Source organism: Callorhinus ursinus, unplaced genomic scaffold (assembly GCF_003265705.2).
Source record: "Callorhinus ursinus isolate GAN/ISIS: 27379988/994484 unplaced genomic scaffold, GSC_fseal_2.0 scaffold24, whole genome shotgun sequence".
In the NCBI taxonomy this organism is placed as follows: Eukaryota; Metazoa; Chordata; class Mammalia; order Carnivora; family Otariidae; genus Callorhinus; species Callorhinus ursinus.
This window is the reverse complement of record NW_027397086.1, coordinates 5400396-5422815: the sequence shown is the minus strand read 5'-3', so window position 1 is coordinate 5422815 and position 22420 is coordinate 5400396. Positions and strand designations below refer to the sequence as shown.

The 22420-nt window shown below is 46.9% G+C and overlaps 1 protein-coding gene across 2 annotated transcripts in view; it reads left to right on the top strand.

The window, feature by feature from the left end:
* The window catches only part of MVB12B (multivesicular body subunit 12B), a 184240-nt gene that overhangs the window by 53273 nt on the left and 108547 nt on the right, over positions 1–22420 (top strand). For both annotated transcript variants that reach the window (XM_025888621.2, XM_025888622.2), the window contains exons 3-6: positions 4963–5070; positions 9795–9891; positions 16966–17095; positions 20764–20886. In XM_025888621.2, the coding sequence (XP_025744406.1) occupies positions 4963–5070; positions 9795–9891; positions 16966–17095; positions 20764–20886 (458 nt within the window). The remainder of the gene's footprint in view (positions 1–4962; positions 5071–9794; positions 9892–16965; positions 17096–20763; positions 20887–22420) is intronic.

The window sequence follows — 22420 nt, the reverse complement described above, 5'->3', positions numbered from 1 at the left end:
TATTCCCTTATTGTTTGGTGGTTGCAATTACATGAATTATAGGTTTGGTTGTTTGTTCCTTAACTTTGTTTCCTCATACTATTTGTGCTACCTTCAGATGCCCGTTTTTCTAGTTTGGACCCTGTCTTTCATATTTGAGACTTAACCCCCAGCACCTGGTGATCCTCTGTTGTCAGTTTATATTTAAGAATGAGGTTGGAGTGCCGGGGGTGGGCGTGGGGCCTGTCGGTTTGTGGGCAGCTCACAAGGTGATGTAGCCGGGAAGTAGCTTTTGGAGCAGGAGACCCCAGAGTCTGGGTGTGCCGATCCGCTCTCTGGCATTCTTTAGTGGCTCCAGAGATGAATCCTTCGATATCCAGCATTTAGGGGATACCCCTGGCTGCTGAGGTGCCAGCAGCAGGAAGGAGGATAAGCCTGGTGGGAGCAGGGCGGGGTGGCGGACAGGGGAGGGCCCACCATTCAGTGTGCATAGTTACCCCCCTGTTTTCAGTCTGGAGTCTACTTCCTCTTGGTGTTCTGGAGTCCTGAGCCTTGCTGATTCCATTTCTGCAGAAAATACATCTGAAATGGAGGCAGGGATCTGGGAGTATAACTGCCATGTTTATAGACCTTGTTCGGATCTTCCTATTTCAGCTGGAAACTTACACGCACCCACCCCCAAAGCCCCCACCCTCACCCCAATGGAATCTGGTAGCTCTGGGGCCCAGGGTCTGGGGACAGATCATTAGTCCCTGCAGGTCCTTAGATGTCACCCCCACTCCACTTTGCCAAAGCCCAGCCTTTCACTCCACATCTCCAAACAGTTGTTGGCATCTCTCTTGCATCATACTCTGCTCTTGCTCTTTATTTTAGTGGGTTCATACCTTCTTCACATGGTTGTCATTTGAGAAGAATATTGGCAGCGAAGGGAGACAAAGCCATGTGTTCAGGCTGTCACTGCCCACGTACTCCTCCCAAGAGGCCGCCCCTGTACCCAGGGAGACTCTGGAAAGACAGGGAGGGCATGTAAGAGCGAGTGTGTATAAGAGAGCAGAATGAGTGTGTGAGTGTGTAATAAAAGAGTGTATGTGTGAGAGAGTGTATTGTGTGGGTGTGTGTGCGCACGTGTGTGTGTAATAAAAGAGTGTGTGAGAGTGTATGTGTGTGGGTGTGCGCGCGTGTGAAGCCCCGTAACAGATACTCAAGGCATAGTGACAGCATGGGACATACTCCAGTGATTTGGGGAACAGGGCCGGATACCAACAAGATGACCAGAAGAATAAGGGACCTCATCGTTGAAATGGGTATATGGCCTCACAGAGTGGGGATCCTCAAGGGGATACACTCAGCTGAAGGGATTATATCCTGGAAACTTCATTTTAAAATGTTTGATTACCAGGGTGCCTGGGTGGCTCAGTCAGTTAAGCGTCTTACTCTTGATTTGGGCTCAGGTCATGATCTCAGGGTCGTGGGATCGAGCCCCATGTTGGGCTCTATGCTCAGTGTGGCATCTGCTTGTCCCTCACCCTCTGCTCCTTCCCTCCCTGCCCCTCTCTCTCAAATAAATAAATAAATAAAATCTTAAAAAAATTTTTTTTGAGATTACCTTACTTGGGGAGCTAACAAGGTGTATAGCTTTTCACATTTTGCTCCTGATTGAATGGCTGATTCTTTAATTCCTTCAACAAGTTTTGATTGAGCTCATACGTATCAGGCCCTATGCTTACGACAAGCAAGAGGTGAGGGTCGCCGTTTTCCTTGTGAAGCTTATAGTCCAGCGGCAGGATAGCAGGGGGCAGGTAAACGTTAATTGCACATGTGTATAACTTGTGTTTGAAAACTAAATCGAGTCCCAGAGATGGGGAAGGAATCCCAGAGGACCAGCTGAACCCCAGTGTGACAGTTTAGGACTTTTTGCATCTTGATGTAGAATGACATCACTTTAAAGGTTTGGTTCAATGTGAGACTAGATGTCTCCATTTTGGGTTTAGACATGTTAGCGCTGGCCTTGTGGGTGCTCCCTGGTGTGCACTAAGGCAGATGCTTTGCACATACATCATCTCTAACCACAGTGCCCCCAGGAGGAGGGGGCTTGCTTCAGTCATCCTGTGTCAAGTTCAAGTCGGCCTCTTAATTTCATGGGCTGTGCTGCACCTAGAGCACGTCTTCCTGCAGCCCTCAGCCCACCTCGCCCTTCCTGTCCCAGGATTCGGAGGCTGGCTGCTGGGGTCTCATGGTCAGAGTTGAGGTGTGAATTTCTGCAGGGGTGCCCATGCAGCTACCTGCCTCATACATAATGTATCTTGTAGGTCGTTAGCTCATCTAATTTGGGATGGGAAGAATTAAGATTAGTAAACATCTTTATGTGACTGGGTTGGAAAGCAGCTTCTGGGTACATCTTATTGTTACGTGGAAGGCAAGGCTGGGAATGCCCGGCTTTGTTACACCAGGCCCACTTCCCTAGTGCTCCTGATGAGCTGGGACCCCGGGTCTTCTCACTGCTCACTTCAGTCCATCCCCTGCCTAGGTCCAGGCTTTGGGCAGCTCTGCATTTTGCCCAGACACACGCACACGCACACGCACACACGCGCGCACACGCACACGCGCGCACACACGCTTATGCTTGCTCACGCGCTTTCTCACCACCCTCCTCACCTCCCCTTGGTTGAGGTTGGAGGGCATTGCACATTTTTACTTCATTGCAAATGAGTTGTGGCCTCAGGGCAAAGCCAGGCCTTTGGTGGTCCATTTTTAATGCTTCTCCAGTGCGGGTTGGAGGACCACCACGGTCTGGGCCTCTGAGGAAGGGGCAGGCCTGCTGCGAGCTTTTTCTCTCTACACACTTGCCCCGGCCTCTTTATCACAGTGAGGTGGCTTTTCACCCAGAAAAAGGAAAACTCAGGCAGTGCGGCAAGTGGAGGGAACCATCATTTCCAAGCCCTGGAAACAGTAGTCTTGATTTAGGGTACACCCACCCCCCAGTGCAATTCCCAGATATCCAGCAGAGCCCTTCTGAACTCCATTCCTTTTCTAGTGGAAGGTTAAAGACAGCTCTGTCTTCTGAGGTCCTGGTTTGGGGTTCCACAGCCTTCCAGTGCTCTGCAGACTCTTTTTTTTTTTTAATTTATTAAAGACAATGTATTTATTATAGAGAAACCATATAGGTTCCTTTATTTCCTTATTCCTATAGCATCTTTTTTTTCACATCTTAATGGTTCTGAAATTGGAATGCATCTTAAAATAGATCTGTACCTTTGGACATCCTGTTCTTTATTTCCTGAAGGTTTAGTCTTTAAATCCGTGGGTTTAAATGACTACGTCCTAGAATTGAGGAAGTACAGAAAAAGGACAGTTGGGGAAACAAAAGTCTTTCAAAACTTGGAACCCACAGGAGAAAATCGACCAAGGGGATCCTTGGTGGCAGAGAGTTAGTGCCACTGCCTGAAATCTCATGTTTTCCAAGAAACTTGATGGAAGACCATTATGGGGAAAAGTGCTGAGGAGGCCTGATGCTGTTCTATTTCATGTCTTTCTATGGGGGTGCCATACTTGGAGCCAGCGGTTCCTGAAATTATCCCCATACCATTCCTCCTCCAGGTTTCAGGCCAAACATATTTGCAAAGGTAGCATAAGGACCTTTCTTTTCCTGTGTTGCATTTGCTAATTTACAATTGTTCCATTCGGAGGGGGGGAAAAAGGCATTTTTCTTTTGCCAGTTGGCATTTGGGCCTCTCTGAGGCAGCCTCAGAGAACATGGCTGTGGGGGGCCCTGGGGATGTCCTGGCAGCACAGCCCAACATGCCCCTGCCCTGCGCGTGTGACAGCCCCAGGCCACTGGCGTGCTGTGTAGCGTGTACTCGGGATGGGGCTGAATCAGGGCAGTTTTTGTGCAAAGCATGGAGGTGCTTTCAGCAGTTTGTCAGATCAAGGACCTCATCCCAAAGTCTAAACCTCAACAGGACAGCCAGGGGGACGACAGAGAGCAGACGGCTTTGGAGCTCATCCCCAAATGGGTTGCCGCTCCCTCTGTCTTCCCGGCTGTGCCCCCTGGGGGTGCCAGCCACAGACCCTGGGCCGGAAGTGCCGTCCTGCCGGGCTGCTAGGCGAGAAAGCAGAGCACGCCCTGCCAGGCCAGGAATAGAAGGAGATGGAAGGAGATGGGGGCTGTGTTGCCCTCGTCCAGCCATTTCTCTCGCGCTCTCCAGTCTCCTTGTCCACTCTTTGCCCCCAAGCAGGAATCTTCACACGAGGCCCTCCAAACCCCAGCCCAGTACACAGGTCCTTTAAGACTCAACTCAAGGCTGGCTTCATGCCTGGATGCTTCTGAGAGGAACACGTCTATAGCCGCGCACGGGAGAATGGCTTCTTAGACTATAAACAAGGAGCTGAATCTTTTCTATTTTTCTATCATGAGACAGTTTCCGACCTTGAGTACCCCTTGCAGAGCTCGTAGGGAGAAGACACAGCAAGGAGCAAGTTTCCCTGGCACCCCGCCCCCAGTCCCCACTAGGGTCCCGATGACGAAGCACCCCGGCTGGCCCCAGGGTCCTGGAGCAAGCAGCCGCGGCCGTTTCCTCGCAGGCGGTGCCTGTCTCAGGTGGCATGTCACACCCTATTGGACTTTTTTCTGCATCCTCTGCTGTCCCCTGAGTGAGGGGTAATGAGCAACTTAATGTGCTGACTTCTCCAGTCCTTCTTTGGTCCATTGCAACAAAAGTTGCTCTTTTCTCGTTAGAACCATTTTTGTCAGGGTGTCTTTAATCAATGGCTTCCCTGGGGACAATATTTTTAGAAGTTGTATTTTTCACACTCTCCCTTTCCCCCTTTTGGAAAGTCTCTTCCCGGCGCCTGGTAAAATGAACTAATGAGATGCTATGAGAGTCCGGGCCGGTGTTAATTGGTGCAGGTATGAAGAAGCTGCTCAGGTACACCTTCGGTTCCAGCCTGCCTCACCTGCGCTCCTCTTCTGTCTCTTTGGTGCAGGTTGCACAGACAGCAGATGGTGTGGATGCTGACCTCTGGAAAGACGGCTTATTTAAATCCAAGGTTACCAGATACCTGTGTTTCACGAGATCATTTTCCAAAGAAAATGTAAGTCTAGTAGTGGTGTCCGTTTGCTGAGTGAGCACAAGGCATTTACGTGCCTGGTTGAAATTTCCTCTTTTCTTTTTTTTTTTTTTTTTTTGTTGTTGTTTTTGTTGTTGTGGTTGTGGTTTATTTTCATTGCCATATTAATCTGTGGTTTTAGTGAACTGGGTAGAATCAGGAGCTAGCGCTGTTTCATTTATTAACAGTAGTATTAACCATGTACCCAAGTGTACAGTGAATTCCATTAAAATGTGTTCTCAAAAGGGAACCAGGAAATTTCTCTCCCAGCCCTCATTTGCCTAGCTTTCCTGTAAGTCACAAATCACAGGGGGGTGTGGACGTGAGTATTTGCCTGTGCAGCGGGATTTAAACCTGGCCAGCATGCAGAGGCAGAGCTCCACGACCACTTCTTTCCCCAGACACGGCCTTGTTTCCAAAATGACTGACTTTCTCCCTGAGTCTCTGTGACATTTGACATTTCATTGTTTCTGCAGGTAGGTACCTACCACGGGTGCAGGTTTCTTTCAGTATGCTGTTCTGAACTCTTGGGCCCGTAAATTAGGATGTTTTAAAGCTATCTCTTAAGCCCTTTCCAACAGAATGTTTTAATGAGTGGCTTAGAAAAAAAGGGAAGTAGCTTTTGTGAGGATCTACACAGATCAGCTCTGAGGGAGGCCTGTCCTAGGCACTCTGCAAATAAACCTCTTCCATCCTCAGACAATCTCTTGAAGTATTAGCTCCTTTCCTGAGATCAGAGAGTTTTTGTGCTTGCCCAAGGTTCACCGGTGTTCCCTAGCCCCAAACAGGGTGCAGTTGAGATTTTCATTTTCAGGAGTGACATTTTATTTTTGGCCTAAATGTTATTGTCTCTTTCTAATGCAAAAAAAGAAACAGAAAAGGGGAGGAATGTTTTTATTAATTTATTTTTATAAATTTTGTTATGACAGTAATATATGCTCATGGTTTAAAAAGAAAAGAATATTTCAAACATCCTCACCCAGAAGTGTGGACGGGGAACAATGAGTCTTCTCCGCATCACATACGACACAGCTGTGGTCCTACCCCAGGGTCCTTGTGTGCCCCTTCAGTGTTGTCTGCATGTAGACAGTCACGTGGTCCTCTGGCTTGCACTCTCTTCCATCAGCCGTTCCTGTTGTTTATTGATAAGTCTTTGTTAGGAACATTATTCCTAATGTATTCAGGACTGGGAGAGAAGACATCGCTTTAATTTTTTCCCCCTAATTATGAGAGTAATATATGCTTGCTGTAAAGTCCAGAGTTTCTAATGGGGCAGAGACGGTCCTGGTGCTACACACTAGAAATCCTTCACATACAGGTGAGAAGGTGGCAGCTGAGCCTATAATGAGTCTGAGCAGGTCCCTGGGGTTCGTCGTGCATCCCGAGGAGACATTGAGGAACAGTCTGGAGGCCAGGTTGCCTTTCCGGCTGTGGGCTCGAGCAGATAGGGGTAGCTACCCTCCCCCCATTGCTCCATTCCTCCACCCCTGCATCCATATCCACATGCAGTGGACTCTCATGCCCCTTTGTCCCTGGAGTTGGACCTAAGCCTGTTTTTGAAACTGTTTATATTTTTAGCTTTTGTCACCTGTGTTCTGTCTGCTGGCTGCCGCTTTGTGCAGGTCAGTGCATTCACTGCTGCTCAGGCAGCAAGGACAGACTCCTGAGGATTTGCACAACTCACCGTGCCCAGTGGTCTCACGATGTTCTTTACTGATCTCTGCTCAGCCCCCACCTTCCCTGACTGAAGCTGCAGTTCCCAACTGTGGCCTCAGAGGACAGCCACGATCACTTTGATTGTTTTTGAGTTCTGGTTGTTTTTTGGTTTTTTGTCTTTTGGGGGTTTGTTTTGCATTTCCCCTGAAGGCTGTGGGGTATTGGTAGTCTAGGCCAAAAGAGTCCTGGATCCCTTGGAGTTGGGGACAGTGACAAGTCTAAAAATGACAGAGAGAAGTCACCAGTACTTGCTAATTTGGAGTGTCCTGCGTAAATGTATGATGGAAAATGTATCGAGTTCGTCAGCATCTGTTGAACGTGAAGCAGATGTTATTGACTGCTCCCTTTGTAAGCCTTACCCCTTGCGGGCTGGGTGTGGTGGGGCAGGGTGTGAGGAAGGGCTGGGGGAGGAGGGTGAGGGCGGTGGGAGGAGTCCCTGCCTCCCCTCTGAAGGAGGGTGGGAAGTCGGTGCATTTTGTTTTCAGAAGAAGAATGACTGAGTCCTTTAGTGAGATCCAGAGGGATCCACTCAGGGGGGTTGCAGGTACCCACTTGCCAGCCCAGGAGCACAGTAGGAATGGGTGTGTTTTAATCCACTACAGCCGGTCTGTCCTGGCCCTGCTGTTCACAACCAGGACATTGTATAGTGTGTATTTTTACAACTGTAGAGGAGGGATGTGGGCTCTCAAGACTGGACAGATTCTTAATTAGGCAGCTCGAGACTCCCAGTGTAGGAGTTTGGGGACACTCCTTTGGAACCTAAGTTCCTTTTCCCCAATAATGCTCTTAACACGGAAACCTGGCTTTGGAGTGACATTGCTTCCTGGGGAAGGATCGAGATTAATTGCACTTTTCATGCCCTGTACTTTCTGCATTACCTGTAATAATAATGTACATAGATTAGGTAGGGAGGATATTAAACAGAAGGATTTATGAACATTTGAATATTAAGTTGGTTATCTGTGGCTACCTTAAATGCAAGGTTGTCAAAAATAATTACAGTATACTAGCAAATACTGGCTACCAGAGACAGTATAAATACCCTGAGTCAGTGCATATTGGGCTTTTGGCATGAATCATTTGCTCAACAAGGATTGGGAATACGTTCTTCGTATTTATGAGGAGGAAATGAAAGAGAGCATGGGCTGGGGGAGGGGAGAGGTGTCGCAGACCTACTGTATTAAACCCAGTACAGCAGCAGCCCCATGCACGGAGGGACCACACTTGGGCTGTGGGAAGCCTTGACAGTGCAGCCTCCCATTTTGTATGCATGGGAGGGTTCTTGATGCTTTTTTTTTTTTTTTTTTTTTTTAATGGCCACACCACTGACGTTCTGGTTTTATGATCAGGGACATTTGTAGAGCGTGGAGGGTGAGGTCGCTAAGTGGTTTGCAGTTGACTTGTGTAAAACCCAACTTGTCAAGCCGAAGACATTGGAGAAGGATATTGATGAATGCCCATCCATCTGCGGGGCAGGAAAACATACCCAGTTGTTAATTTCTCAATGCAGAAAGCAGTGATGACGCGGAAAGGCAACTGCCAGGAAAAGAAAAAATTATGATAGATTAGATCAGGCAATTCTGAAAGCAGCTGATGTTTTCGAGTTAGGTGAACGTTTCAAACCTTTTCTACACGGTCAGAGATTTATTCTGCATTAGTAAGGTTGCACATTCCACGGGCTGCACTGCACTGTGCATTGTTTCCCCAAGACGCAGCTACCTGAAATGTAATAATAGAAAATAGTCGCCAAACGCAGTAATTGTGAGAGAAAGAAACAGTTTTGTGACAACAGTGCCATAAAAGCCCTGGTCACAGTTGACACTTGACACATTGACTGTCATAGTGAAGTTTGAAGAATTTATTTCACTTGTGAGCTTTTGGTTTATAATGTATTTATTAAGTATACTTTTGTTTTTATTGATACAGTTTAGATTTGTCATCTAAGCAGATCCAATTTGATTTCCAACTCTGGCCCACCCTGTTGAAAATGTGCCCCAAAACATTACGTTATTCAGTAGATAATAATTGCGCACCTACCATGTGCCAAGAAGCGTGCTACGCTTGGTTGTAGAGTAGTAACAGACAGTTTTGGTCCTCATGGCCCTTGAACTCTTGTGGTGAGACAGATACTGAAGAAAGAACCTCACAGATGTGCCATTTTAAATTGGTAGGAAGGAAAATAGAGAGGGGCCAAGAGAGACGATAGTGCAGCGTTCAGATGGTAAGAATTCCTTGATTGGCTCTCCGAGCTAGTGTTGGCATGGAGCATTTCAGCCAGAAATGTGGGCAGCAAATGCCGGTGTTGTTTGCAGAGGATGCTCTCCTGCGGTTACAGAATGGCGTGTGCTGCCTTCAGATTGTATTTTTGCACTGGTTACAGAAACCGCGCACTGTGGACCCCTTATGCTACCACTAAGTAGAAACTATAAGAGGCCCTTGTACATGTCATTTTAGTAGATGTGTAATATTGAGGCAGCAGGGCTTTTCAGTCTGTATTAGTTTGTGATTCCTGGCATTTTCCAGAACATATCCAGCAACCGAAATGTGTGTCAGTATGCAGACTGGCGATCTGGTAGGCTTTGACGCAGCGCTCCCCTGCTGCAGTGACTGCCCTAGGAATGTGCTCTTTTCTACAACCTGCTGGCCCCTGAGAGCCCATGCTCCAGGCTGAGTGGCAGCCTGGTCCCAGGACATGCGTGCACAGCTGCCCTCTGCTGGGTTATGTCTCACGCTTCTCCTGGGTTGCTGTCTAGCTAACCAAAGCCATGTCTGAGTGAGTGGCTTTGAGGTGCTACAGATGAAGCTCCTTCCCAGGGGCCACCCGAGTCCCCGCATAGCCGCTGGGGAACATTAAGTGGCACCTACTCTAATTAACCTGCTGTAGTAAAGCTGCATGAGTCATTGTGTTAAATATGCATCTCGAAGCCAAAATGGCAAACCCACCACAGGGGTGTTCAGATTAATAATCTGTATCTCTTTTCTCTCTTCCCAAGAGTCATTTAGGGAACGTGTTAGTGGATATGAAGCTCATTGACATCAAGGACACTCTGCCTGTAGGCTTCATCCCAATTCAGGAGACAGTGGACACACGTGAGTCTCCCTTTAGTACCACTCATCACAATGGGACTTTTCTTCCACCAGGTATATTTTTAGATGTTTTGTGTGTGCATTTTTCTTTGGGAACATTTTAGGAGGCCTTGCTGCATGCCCGTGAATAAACCCTGCTGCTTTTGCCGCGTGTCTGACTTGGTTCTCCGAGGAGTTTGTGGTGTTCTGGGTAGCAGCATGTAAATGAGCAGAATGTCCTTTTCTCTTAGAATGGGCTCCCTGCTGAATCGGCTCACTCAGGAATGGAACGGTGAAACTGGTTATAGTCCCTACTTAGTCCACATCCTCTGGTGTCGTGGAAGCCAAGCTTGGCACAAGACCCAGAAGCAAAAGGAAAAAAAAAATCAGAGACGCCCAAGGAATATAAGTGCAATAATGTCCTTATTTTTGGCTCTTGGAGCACACAAGAAAAGCCAGAACCAGAAAGACTGCACGTTAGCGGACACAGGATCAAATCCGAATGAATACGCTGACCCCTGAACCACAGTGAGCAAAAGCGAATCACCGACCAACCGAAGCTTCTTCAGGATCTGGAAGGGCTTTGCCGTTCTTGTCATGCCTGTCGGTTATTAAATAATGCTGGAAAACCTCTGGATATTTGAGCCTCCTCATTTTGATTTAACTTAACTTGTTTTATTTTTAATTACTGTCACTAACTTTAGGAAGTCTCCAGCGGTGAAGCAGTAAATGAAAAACAGAGTCCTTTCTTTATTACCCATGATTCATTTATGCAATCCTTTATCTCATTCTTTGTCACGCATACTTTATCTTTCCATAGTTAGCCCCATTTTGGACCCATAATCTTTCACTGTTTTCTTGCTAGCGTTTCGTACTGACCAGACTTTATCTACTCAGCTGCCACTCAGCCGTCATTTTCTCGAAACAAGTCAAGTCCGTTGTATCGCACATTTTTGTTTTCTTAATAGTCCTCTCACTTTTGGACATTTTGCTTTTCTTATTAGATGTATTAGCTAATAATCATGCTAGCTGATATGTGGTATGTGACTTACCAGATGCTCAGCCCCGTGGTAAGTGCTTTACGTACCTGACGTCACTGGATCTCCAGAAGACCCCTGCTCGGAGATGGGTATTGTTATACACATCCCACGTGAGGACAGTGGGACACAGTAACTCCTGAGGGTTTGCAGGACTTATCCACGATCACACGTCTGGAAGTAAGGGAGTCACGAGAAGACACACAGGAGTCTGACTCCAGCCCTACTGTTAACCACCGCGCAACCCTGTCGCAGCATGTGGTTAAGTGCCTTTTACAGATAGATTTAATACATTTATGCATCAGGTGTTGTTGGTAACAGTTCTATCGAGATATAATTCACATACCATTAATTTACCCATTTGGAATATACAATTCAGTGGTCTTTAGGGTATTCACAGAGTTGTGTGACTCTTACCACAATTAATTTTAGAACATTTCATCACACGCCCCCCCAAAACCCTGTACCCATTAGCAGTCACTTCCCATTCCTCTCCAACCTGCCCCTTCTCACCCCTTTCCAGCCCTGGGCAACCACTGATCTACTTTCTATACAGACCTGCCTGTTCTGTACATTTCATGTAAGTGGAATCCTACAACATGTGGTCTTTTGTGATGGGCTTCTTTCACCAAGCATAACATTTTTAAGGTAGGTCCATGTTGTAGCATGTGTTAGTACTTTATGCCTTTCTATTGCCAAATCATATCCCGTTCTGTGGACTTCTGCATTTTTGCTTACCCATTCAGTTGGTGGATATTCGGGTTGTTTCCTCTTTGGACTGTTAAGACTGGTGCTGCTGTGGAAATTCACATACAGGTTTTTGTGGAGACACATGTTTTCATTGCTCGTGGGGCCGTACCTAGGAGTGGAACTGCCAGAGTCATATGGTAACTCTATATTTAACTTCTCGCGGAGCTGCCAGACTATTTTTCAAAGGAGCAGTGCCATTTTACATCCCCACCAACGGCACATGAGGGCTCCGGTGTCACCGCATCTCCGCCAACACTTGTTCTTATTATTCTGGCCATCTTACTGGGCACGAAGTGGTCTCTCGTGGTTTCGATTTGCATTTCCTGATGGTTAATGGTGTTGAGCATAGTTTTGTGTGCTTGCTGGCCATTTGTATATCTTCTCTGGAGAAATGTCTATTCTGATCCTCTGGCATTTTAAATTGGGTTGTCTTTTTTATTATTGAGTTATAAATATTTGAACATATTCTAGATATGAGCCCTTTATTAATTATATGGTTTGCAAAATGTTCTTTCTTTGAGTTTTCTTTTCACTTTCTTGATGTCCTTTGAAATACACTAGCTTTTTATTTTGATGGAGTTTCGTTTGTTTATTTTTTTTCCTTTGTTGCTTATGTTTTTGGTGTCATACCTAAGAAAGCATTGCTTAATTCAAGGTCACTGCCTGTTTTTCTTTTTTTCTGAGGGTTTTGTAGTGTTTGCTCTTACACTTATGTCTTTGATCCATTCTGAGTTAACTTCCGTGTATGGTGTGAGATAGGGGTCCTCCTTTATTCTTTCGCATGTGAATGTCATGTTGTTCCAGCATCATGTCTTGAAAAGACTAGTCTTTCCCCCATGGAATTGTCTCAGCATCCTTGTTGAAAATCAGTTGACCATAAATGTGAGTTTTTTTCTGGACCCTGAGTTCTCTTCCATTGATCTGTATGTCTTTCCTCATGCCAGTACCACGCAGTCTTAATGACGGTAGCTTTGTGGCAAGTTTTGAAACCAGGAAGTATGAGTCTTCCACCCTCATTCTTCTTTTTCAAGATTATTTAGGCTAGTCTGGGTCCTTTGAATTTCCATATGGATCTTAGGCTTAGTCCATTTCTGCAAAGAAGCTAGCTGATATTTTGGTAGGAGTGGTGTTGAATCTATAAACCAGTTTGGGTATGCATCGATTTTGAAGGATTTTCTTGTGATGCGTTTCCAAGTACTGGAGGCTACTGGGTCTTAGGTCCTCTACGGTCTGCTCCAGCCTTCTTCTAGAAACGTCTTCCTCATCTTCAAGCACCCTATACTTTACCCAAACTGAGGCACTCACTGTGCGCTCTTCACCCTTGTTTCTTTCCTGGCTCTACTTATTTGCTTCGTTATTTTTTTCCCTGTCTGAAAAGCCCTTTCCCTCAACTCTGAGTGTCCACACCCTGTATCTTTCAAGGGTGAGCTTTAATTCTGCCCCCTGCATGAAACCGTCTCTGACCCCCTGATACCAGTTTCAAGCAAGCTCTCTCTCTTCCACAGTAAGTGGAGATTGATGAATGCCTTGTGTAGGCACCGCAGGCTTTGTGAGAGAAGGCAACTGACTGAGATGCTGGCCTTTCCCTCTGGGAGCTTAGTCTGGTGGGTGACCTGGCCCTGAAAACACGGAGTTGCATCACAGCATAATCAGAGAGAGCTCTCTCTCGTCAGAGAGATCAGGGACCATCTGCCTTCTCTGCTGCTTTTCATCACACCCGGCTCAGCACACATTCAGTGGACGGAGGGAGGGAGGGAAGCACCACAGGTTACAGTGGCCAGAAGCCAAAGGAAGAATAGATTCTGTCTCTCACTTCCCACCTCAACTCTGTCAGGACGCACTGCGGCTTGGCCTAGGGCAGGCAGCACTTGGACTCTGGAGTCAGACCCACCTGAGACTGCCTGGCTTTGCCGCTTACAGCTTTAGTGCCCCAAGCAAATGACTTCACCTTTCTAGGCCTCGGTTTCCTTATCTGTAAAATGGGGGGATTAGTATCTACCTCATAATGTAAAGCTTGCATTTTAGCTGCTTACATGTTTTTATGCACATCTGCACTACTTACCTCTTTCTTTGAGGGCAAGATCCATGTTTAATTCACTTGTGAATCACCTGAGACACCTACCATACACGGTGCCTTGCTCAGAGGATGGGCTTCGTACAGATAAGCTTTATTATTCTCTGTTGCCACATTAACTTCCAGAAATACCAGTTCACGGTGCCACTAATGATACAGGCTTGTGCCTGTTTTCCACAGTCCTGCCAGCATAGGTTTTAAATTTTTATTCAGTTTTACTGTTCTAATTTTATTTAATTTTCATGTCATCATTTATTAGCAAGTCTGAACATTTTCACGAGTGTTTGCTTGCTGCTTTTGCTTACTCTTATATGACTTGTCTGCCTAGGAGCTAAAATTGCCTTGTAGACTTGTATTAATTTCCTACTTCTCCCTCGTGCTTTTCTTAGTTTCAAAATTTGCATTGGTGTTCATTTTTGACAACTAATTGACTTATAATGTCTTTATATTGATAGACTCTGGAGCCACAAGGGGATTTCCCATTCTGCATTTTCCTCTTAATTTGTTGAACCAGTTAAGTGAGGAGGCCCAGGGCTGCGTCCTGCCTGGGCCTGTGGTCCAGCTGTGGTGGGACCCCGGTGGTCCTGGGTGGGAGGCCTCTTCCCCCTGACAGTTGCTGCCCGTGGGCATTCTGAGGGCAGGTCTTGGCATCACCAACAAGCGTCTTATCACACAAGAAGGGTGGGTTTAGGGCAGCCTGTTCATTTTGGGTTGTGTGGTCATTTCCTAGAGCCTGTCCCCAGGGGGGGCACGGTGAGCCCAGGCTGACCGGATGAACCTGTGGTCAGCTCTGTGAAGTCTCAGTGCATTTAAGGCCCCGATTTTATAAAGTCAGCCAAAAAGATGAGACTCCTGTAATGAATTTAAAATAGTTTGTTGCTATCCACACAGCACTTAGAAACTGGAAGACTGTTTGTTTTAGTAAAGTGCTGTATCCTTTCCCTGTGTTCATTAGCATGACTGAACACATTTCTATTGACTCTGTATAATATGTTTACTTAAAATTAGGCCTGTTTAAGCATGTGTAATTAGTGGCTTCATCTCTTACCCCGAGTTGCTGTAGACGGAGGAACAGAGCAAAGAGCAGCGTGGCAAAAGCAAGTAATAGACCTGCATTTTCATCTCACCTTCTTCACGCTTTACCAGGTCTGATCTTACCAGCTAATAGTTTTCGAAGGTGCGGTGTTGGTATGGGTGTTTTCCTCCAGGATACCATCCCTGTCTTGTAGGGTATAATGTCTGGGGTCTGGATTCAGGACATTATTACTCAAAGCTCATATATCTGATCTAGCCCTCAGTTTCCTTGCCTGGGAGAAGAACCCACCGAGTTTCTGAGTTTCTACCTGGCTCTTTAAAAGACACCCTCCCCCCAGTCAACAATAAGACAACACGACTGACGGTAATCTCCCCTTGGTCAAGCCAGGACCAGTGGCGTGACTGTCCTTCCCCCCCCCACTCGGTGTCTGATTTGAGTGTGCTTACTTCCTGCCCCAGAAGTGAAAGGTCTTGAAAGTCAATGCCAAACGCTGACATAAATTGTGCCCTGGAGGCTTACCGGTAGTAATGATGATAAGAACTTTCATGGCTATGCTTTATTGAGCACTTACTGTGTGCCAGGCGCTGGGCTAGGTGAAGCATAGGAAGTGTTACCACATTTCATCCACCCGACGTCCCTTTGGGGTGGGGTTTCATTAACTCCGTTTTACAGATAATGAAACCTAGGCTCAGAGAAATTAAGTCACTTGCCTAAGATCATAGAGCTGATGGCCGAGTTGGGATTTCAACCCAGGCACACCTGACTCCTGTATCCGGTGTCTGCAACTGATTGGAGTTCATATTTAAAAACCACAAATGAACAAACAAAAAACACCTGGTTAGTCACCATTGGCGGTTGCTAGATCGCCAGCTCATTGCTTTAAGATTTAATAAATAAGAGCAAAGAATCACACGTATTTATTTTTCCTTTCCTGTGCCAAAGCTTTTTCAGGGAGAGCAAGTAGTTGAAGAAGAAAAGTTACTTTTTATGTAGAAGAATTCCAGCTAATAAATACAGAAGGAATCACAGAATTAGAAAATCACCATTTTGAAAACTTTAGTGAAATTATGAATCTAAGCAGCAGTCATCAGGGGATGAAAACGCTGCCCAAAGAACAGTTGCTGGGGACTTGTTATGACCCAGGTCGCAGGCCGACCCCACCAGAACCCCACGCAGGGTGGCAGAGCTGGACTCCATGCCTTGCGACAGGACACTGTCAGACATCTCTGCACCACTTGTGAATCGTTCCTACCTAAAAAAAATAATCTAACCAGCATCTAATCAAGCCTTTTGCTCTAACTGCCAGTTCACAGGAAATACCGGAGAATGACCCAATTTCCCCAGCTTACCAGTGGCCTGAAGGAAAGGGGAGGGTAGAGAGGTCCTTACAGAATAAAAGGAACCCAAGAGGCCTAACAACCATATTCGGTGCATCGACATCGTTTGGATCTTGATCCAGGCAAAGCAATAGTTAAATGGTATTTTTGAGACAATGGAGAAAACTTGAATATAGACTATCTACTGGGTGATACTAAGGAATCATTGTTCATTTTGTTAGGTATGATAATAGCCTGCTGGTCATAATAAAACAAATTGTTTGCCATAGATGCCTACTGAGATATTGATGGGTGACATGACACAGTGTGGGGATTCATCTTAAATCCTCTAGCAAAACCGCCACGGATTAGGGGGGAGAGGCGAAAGCAGCTTGTGCCTTGTTGGCAATGTTGAAACTGGATGAGGGGACCGGGTGGATTCAGTCTGTTGTTCTCCCCACTTTGGGAAATGTTTGAAAATTCCCATAATAAAGAGTAAAAAAGAAGAAAAGTCCACCTGGCAAAAGTGTTAATATTCAGGGTGCCTGTGTGTATGTCCCTGATGGCTTGAGCAGTGAGCAGATGGTGGTTGTGGCCTTTAGAAGCCAGCCCCACGGGTTCGTTCCAGCTCTGCATGTCCTTGGGAGCCCTTCCCCACAGAGGGGCCTGGGGTCAGGTCCCAGATGCAGGGCAGGGTGACTGGTGCCTGCGCCACAGTCACTGCCTCTGCACCCTGTGGAGGGCAGGAGGGGCGCAGCCCCGCGACCTGGATGGCTAGTCGCTCCTGCCACCAGGAAGGGAACATGACAGGAGACACGGCACTCAGAACAGAGATGTTGGCATCTCTGGAAGACTCATGCCTTTTCTTGTTGTCCTTTTCTTCAGAGGAATTGGCTTTTAGAAAAAAGAGGCTGTGCATTAAATTTATCCCACGGGATTCAACTGAAGCTGCAATTTGTGACATTCGGATCATGGGCCGGACCAAGCAGGCCCCTCCTCAGTACACGTTTATTGGGTAAGTCTTAGTAACACAGATGTCCTCTCTTCTCTCTGCCCAGAGAGCTCAGGTCACTCCTGGGGATAAAAGTCCTGAGGCCGTGGGACCCACGGGGCTCTCAGCCACCTGCCTCTCCGGCCTGAGCTCTCATCACTGCCCTTCTTGCTAATGCTGCTGCCAGTCCAGGTGCCGAGCTCTTGACCTCTCTGTGCCTTGTCCATGCTGCTCGCTCCATCTAAGGGCCTTTCCTTCCCTTGTCCTTCTGTGTGTTCGTCCTTCAGGCTCCTCGGGGACCTTCCCACATAGCTGAAAGCCCAGGTGTCCTCTCCTTTTTGACCACTCGGCCTCAACTCTCTGCATCGTTTATTCACCCCACTAGAGTTTGAGGAGCACCCATTTGTACCTCTGGGCCAAAGACCCTGGATATGGTGGTGAATGAGCAAGCAAAGCCTGGCTGTCGTGGAGTTGGTATTCTAAAAGGGGAGACAAGCAACAAACAAGTAATAAATGAGTGAGACCATTTCATTAGTGGCGAAAATGAAACACAGCAGTGAATGGAGGCTACTTCAGTGAGGGTGTCGGAGGTGGGTGGGGGTGGGGACATGTGGCAGAGATGTAAATGTCAAGAAGAAGTCAGCCATGCAGAGATTTGAAGGCAGAGCCTTCTAGGCTCAGGAGAAGAGCAAGAGTAAAGGTGGGAATGGGTGTGGCATGTTCAGGAGCAGAAAGCAGCCTGGTGTAGCTGATGTGGGTGAGCGAGGATGAGTCGGGCTTTGGGATGAGCGGTTAGCATAGCGGCAGTTTGGATTTTATCCCAAGCACGCTGGAGAGCCACTGGAAGGTCTGAGTCAGGAAGAAACATGAGTATCACATGACTACATGATAATTCCTTGTGTACTTCTCTGGTCTCATGTTCATCTTCTCTGATAGGCAGAGGACAGCTGAGGGCTAGGCCCACTGTGTCTCGTATACCTGGTAGCCTCAGTACTAGGCATGGACCCAGCTCTGTAGCTATTTTGTAAACACGAAGACAGGGAATCTCAGGATTTCATTCCGGACTCTTGCTTGTAAGTGACAGGAAACCCAACCCAGGCTGGCTCAAGCAAAAGGAAGAATTTGTGGTCTTGCATAACAGCGGAGTTCAGGGGGCAGGATGGCTTCAGGTGTGGCTTGAAGTAGGTGCTCAGAGGACATCACGAGGGTCTAGTTTCCCCGTTCACCTCCTTGCTCTGATTCCAAAGTGTGGGTCCCATTCTTCCACATCTTCTCCCCTAGTTAGTGGACTCCTGGCGGTGTGGGAGCTCTACCTACTTTTCCTTCAGGTTCAGTTTCTGAGGCAAAGAGCAAATCTACGTTCTTGATGATTCAAACAGGTTCTAGAATTCAGTCTAACTGGCCTTAATTGATCTCACTGAAGTCCTGTGCCCTGAACCCATGACTGCTACCTGGACAGGTGTCATTGTCTGAGAAACCAGAACTGAGCTGGAAATGGGACTGACTCCATTGGAACCCAGAGGCTAAGACTGGGGGGTTGACTGCCCCCCCGAATATGGAAGGAAGCAGGCAACGAGTCAGAAAGAGGGGTGAATGGATGCTGGATGCCCAGAAGATAAGAGTATTTATTACATTCAGTCAACGGAATTCAGGTCTCTCAAACTAATGAGTCCCCGAGATGGTTTTCGGCATCCCTCTTTCCCTGGCCAGGTCTGCAGGTACCCCGCTCATCCCCCTGGGTCCCCATGGGTGTGCTCTCCTACTTGGCTTTTGCAGTGGCCTCTGGATCTGGGTTGTGTTCTGTTTTGCTTCTTGTTCGCTTGAACCCAGGTCTTCACTCTACAAACCGGACCTTTCTCTGTGGACCTTTCCCTGTGGGCGATGGCCTGGAGGTGTGGTGTTTGTGTGGAGCACCTGGAGAACAGGTGTCACGGGAGCAGATGATTTTCATCCTGGTGCATGAAAGTTCGTTTAGACTCTTCGGCTGTGGAATCCGAATGCTCTGTCTCAGAATTCTGTGATCATCCCCTTCCTACACAATCCAAAGTCCTGTTTTGCAACATGGTTTAAACTAATTATATGAACAGGATTACGGGAGGAGGAAATAGTTAAAAAAATGACTGTACTTCAGGTACCTAGAAGCAGCCATTTACATATAAATAGTAGAAAGCAACAATTTAACAATGAATTTTTAAAGTCTAATTTCAGTTACTATGTATATTTTTAATTACAAGCTGTAGTACTTTAAAAGACTCAATTGTTAACCAATTTAAACAATTCTAAAGAATAGATTGTTACCATATATATCTTGATAATCAAAATTAGAGCCTTCTTTCTTTTATATCATTTTGGAAAGATTGCTAAATAAAGCATATTTTGTATCATCTTAGAGCAAAAACTCCTTTTCAGAAGAAGAAAATTCCAGTATTATTTTTAAGGAAGGAAAAAGAACAGTGTCCAGAACTCTGAGTCACCTTTCTCTTAAAAATGAGCACATACATTACTCTGCAAGAGTTCAGGCTTGTCGGCTGGGGGAGACAAACCTCAGGCTGAGAACAGCCCCTCCAAGGCCAGGACCATGGGGCCATCGCCGAGGTGTGGTGGAATCAGGGTGGCCGATGGGAATCAGCCACCTGGTAGGACGTGATTGTGGTTTAGAGTAGTTCCTGTAGTGTACTGAGAAGCTGCCAGGATTCTCCACTGAATAAATCTGTCCTCATTGTTTGATGAGATGCAGTTCGATGGGGGAGTTGAGAAGTTTTAAGTTGGATGTGGCTAAAATAACCCTGTTCCAGTTTCTAAGACCAAACCTGTCTTGTAAACACTCATAATGGGGTGGGGTAGGGGCACACATCAGGGAACAGGAGACCTGATGTGGCATCTGTCAAGCCCCTTTGTGATCACTCTTGGTTGCAGTGGTCCATGAGGCACATGCCTCAGGCTTTGTGGTTTGAAGAGGTCTCCCCAGCTGCCCCTGAGAATGAAGCCAACTGCAGGTGATATCCAGGCAATGGGAGCTTTATCCAGACGTTGGGACACGTCCTTGAACAGGGTGGGGCTAATTCCCCTCATAGGGAAAAAAACCAGGCACATACGGGCGCCTGGGTGGCTCAGTTGGTTAAGCATCTGCCTTCAGCTCAGGTCATGATCCCGGGGTCCTGGGATTGAGCCCTGTGTCGGGCTCCTTGCTCAGTGGGGAGCCTGCTTCTCCCTCTGCCTGTACTCCTCCCTGCCCCCACTCCTGCCCCCCCAAATAAAGTCTTAAAAAAAAAACCAAACAGGCACATGCACCCGTTCGCCTGCTGTTGCCCCATCTGTCTCACCCTAACCATACAAAGAACTTGAAGTGGATTATTACATAATTACCTATAATGAAGTGGCAAAATAAAAAGAATTTTGAAGACTGAGAACCAAGGAAAACATCAATAGTGTAGTAAGAAGGCAGGCTCCAGCGCAGGTAAAGAAGATGGCAAATCAGAGAGCCTGCCTCGTTGGGACAGTTGACTTCACATCAGGCTCTGACCTCTGACACCCTGAGCACAAAGGGTGGTGATGGAACTGATCTTTGTGGGCCAGAGTGGACTCCCTGGTGTTGGGGACTGCAATTCTTTTAAATGGGTTGGTTTGCTTTGTTGCTCAGGTAAATGCTTTGTGCTGAACCACACTATGAAGATTTCTGTTTTCTCCTAAAGGGAACTGAACAGCATGGGGATCTGGTATCGAATGGGCAAAGTACCGAGGAATCATGATTCATCTCAACCCACAACACCTTCCCAGTCATCAGCTGCTTCCACCCCAGCCCCCAATCTCCCCAGGTGAGGCCTCGTCAGTGGTGTCCTGTGCTGTTAACGCATGTTACAGTGATGTGGTCTTGGGTCTCACTGCGTGACATTTTAGAACACCTCCACTTAGTATCTACTGAAAACTGCAGAAGCAATACACCGCTAGAGGAGATTTTTAAAAATCCAATTAGAAATGTTTGCATTACACAAATGTAAAGGCCATTCTGTATTCTATCTTGTACGTATTCTGCAGGCTCCTAAGATAGCAGAATATTCAACTTTAAATTGGCTGGCTATTCTAAAGAGCTCATAGCTGCACACAGACACATGATTTGTAGCCATGTGGTTGGCCATAAGAAGGCAGAATTCCTTCTCTGCCTTGGTCAACAACTCATTTGAGGGTTGGTAAGTAATTTTGCTCGTTTTCATATTGTTTCTTTTCCCAGTGAGCTACAAACTAAGAAACGGGCAGTTTGGGTATGAGAGAATAGCGAGAAGGTTTTTGGGGGAGCTGGTTTCAGTAACTCCACAAAGAAACTTAGGTGAGCAAACGGGTCACTCGGCACCTGATTTCAGTTTAATAGAGGTAGTCATGGTCTCTGCAAAAAGCAGGTGGTAAAAAGAATCCTGTCAAATAAAAGAAAACTCTTAACCTCTCAGCACTGACTTATCGTGGTGAGCATTGCCTAATGTTGAGAATTGTCGATTTCCTGTGTTGTACACCTGAAGCTAATATAACAATGTATGTCAGCTATAGTTCAATAATAAAAAAAAAACACCCTGTGCCTTACTAGTAGTGAATTATTTGAGGGCAAGGAACAAACAGCAAGGAGGGATTAAATTTGAGAAAGTGATTACAAAAGTAAATAAAACAAGAATTGGTGAGACAGTGCTGTTTGGGGATGGATGTAGCATAAACGAGAATGAGTCTTTATAAAAGCTTCCACATGGGTGAATAGAGATGAACAGTGTCTGTCAGGAACAGATTGTGGGGCTCCTCCGGGGCCCACAGACCACACCCTGCCCTCCGGGAGGTGCAGACGAGAGGTGTGGCCGCCGGTTCTCTGCGCCCTGTTCCTCTGGCTGAGCGTCTGCCCCCCTCAGAAGAGCGCCACTGTCGTGAGCCAGCAGCGCAGAGGACTCTGTCCTTCGGGTCTAGTCTTTCTTGGTGACAGTTTCACAAACCCAGAATGATACTTCAGCTTGACTACTCGGAATGGCCTGAAACTTGACAAGTAGCTTTTAGTCTTGAATTGGCACGAAGAGACAGGAAGAGCCAGTGAGCTTCCCAGAGTCGCAGGGTGAGCAGTGGAGTGCCTCCAGTTTAGGGGTACCGGGCTAACACAGCTCAGGTCAGCATTTTCACGGTCCTTTCTCAATACCCAGAGCATCGGCACAGCTGCGTGCTGTCGCCTGTGCCCGGGGTCAGCTCAGACCCATCACCTGTGCCCGGGGTCAGCTCAAACCCATAGTTCTGGAATGGTTACAGCTGCTGCCTGTTGACATCACATGATCTGGAAGGGCCTAGGCTTGGGCCCCACCTCCGGGCTGGCTATAACTTTTCTGT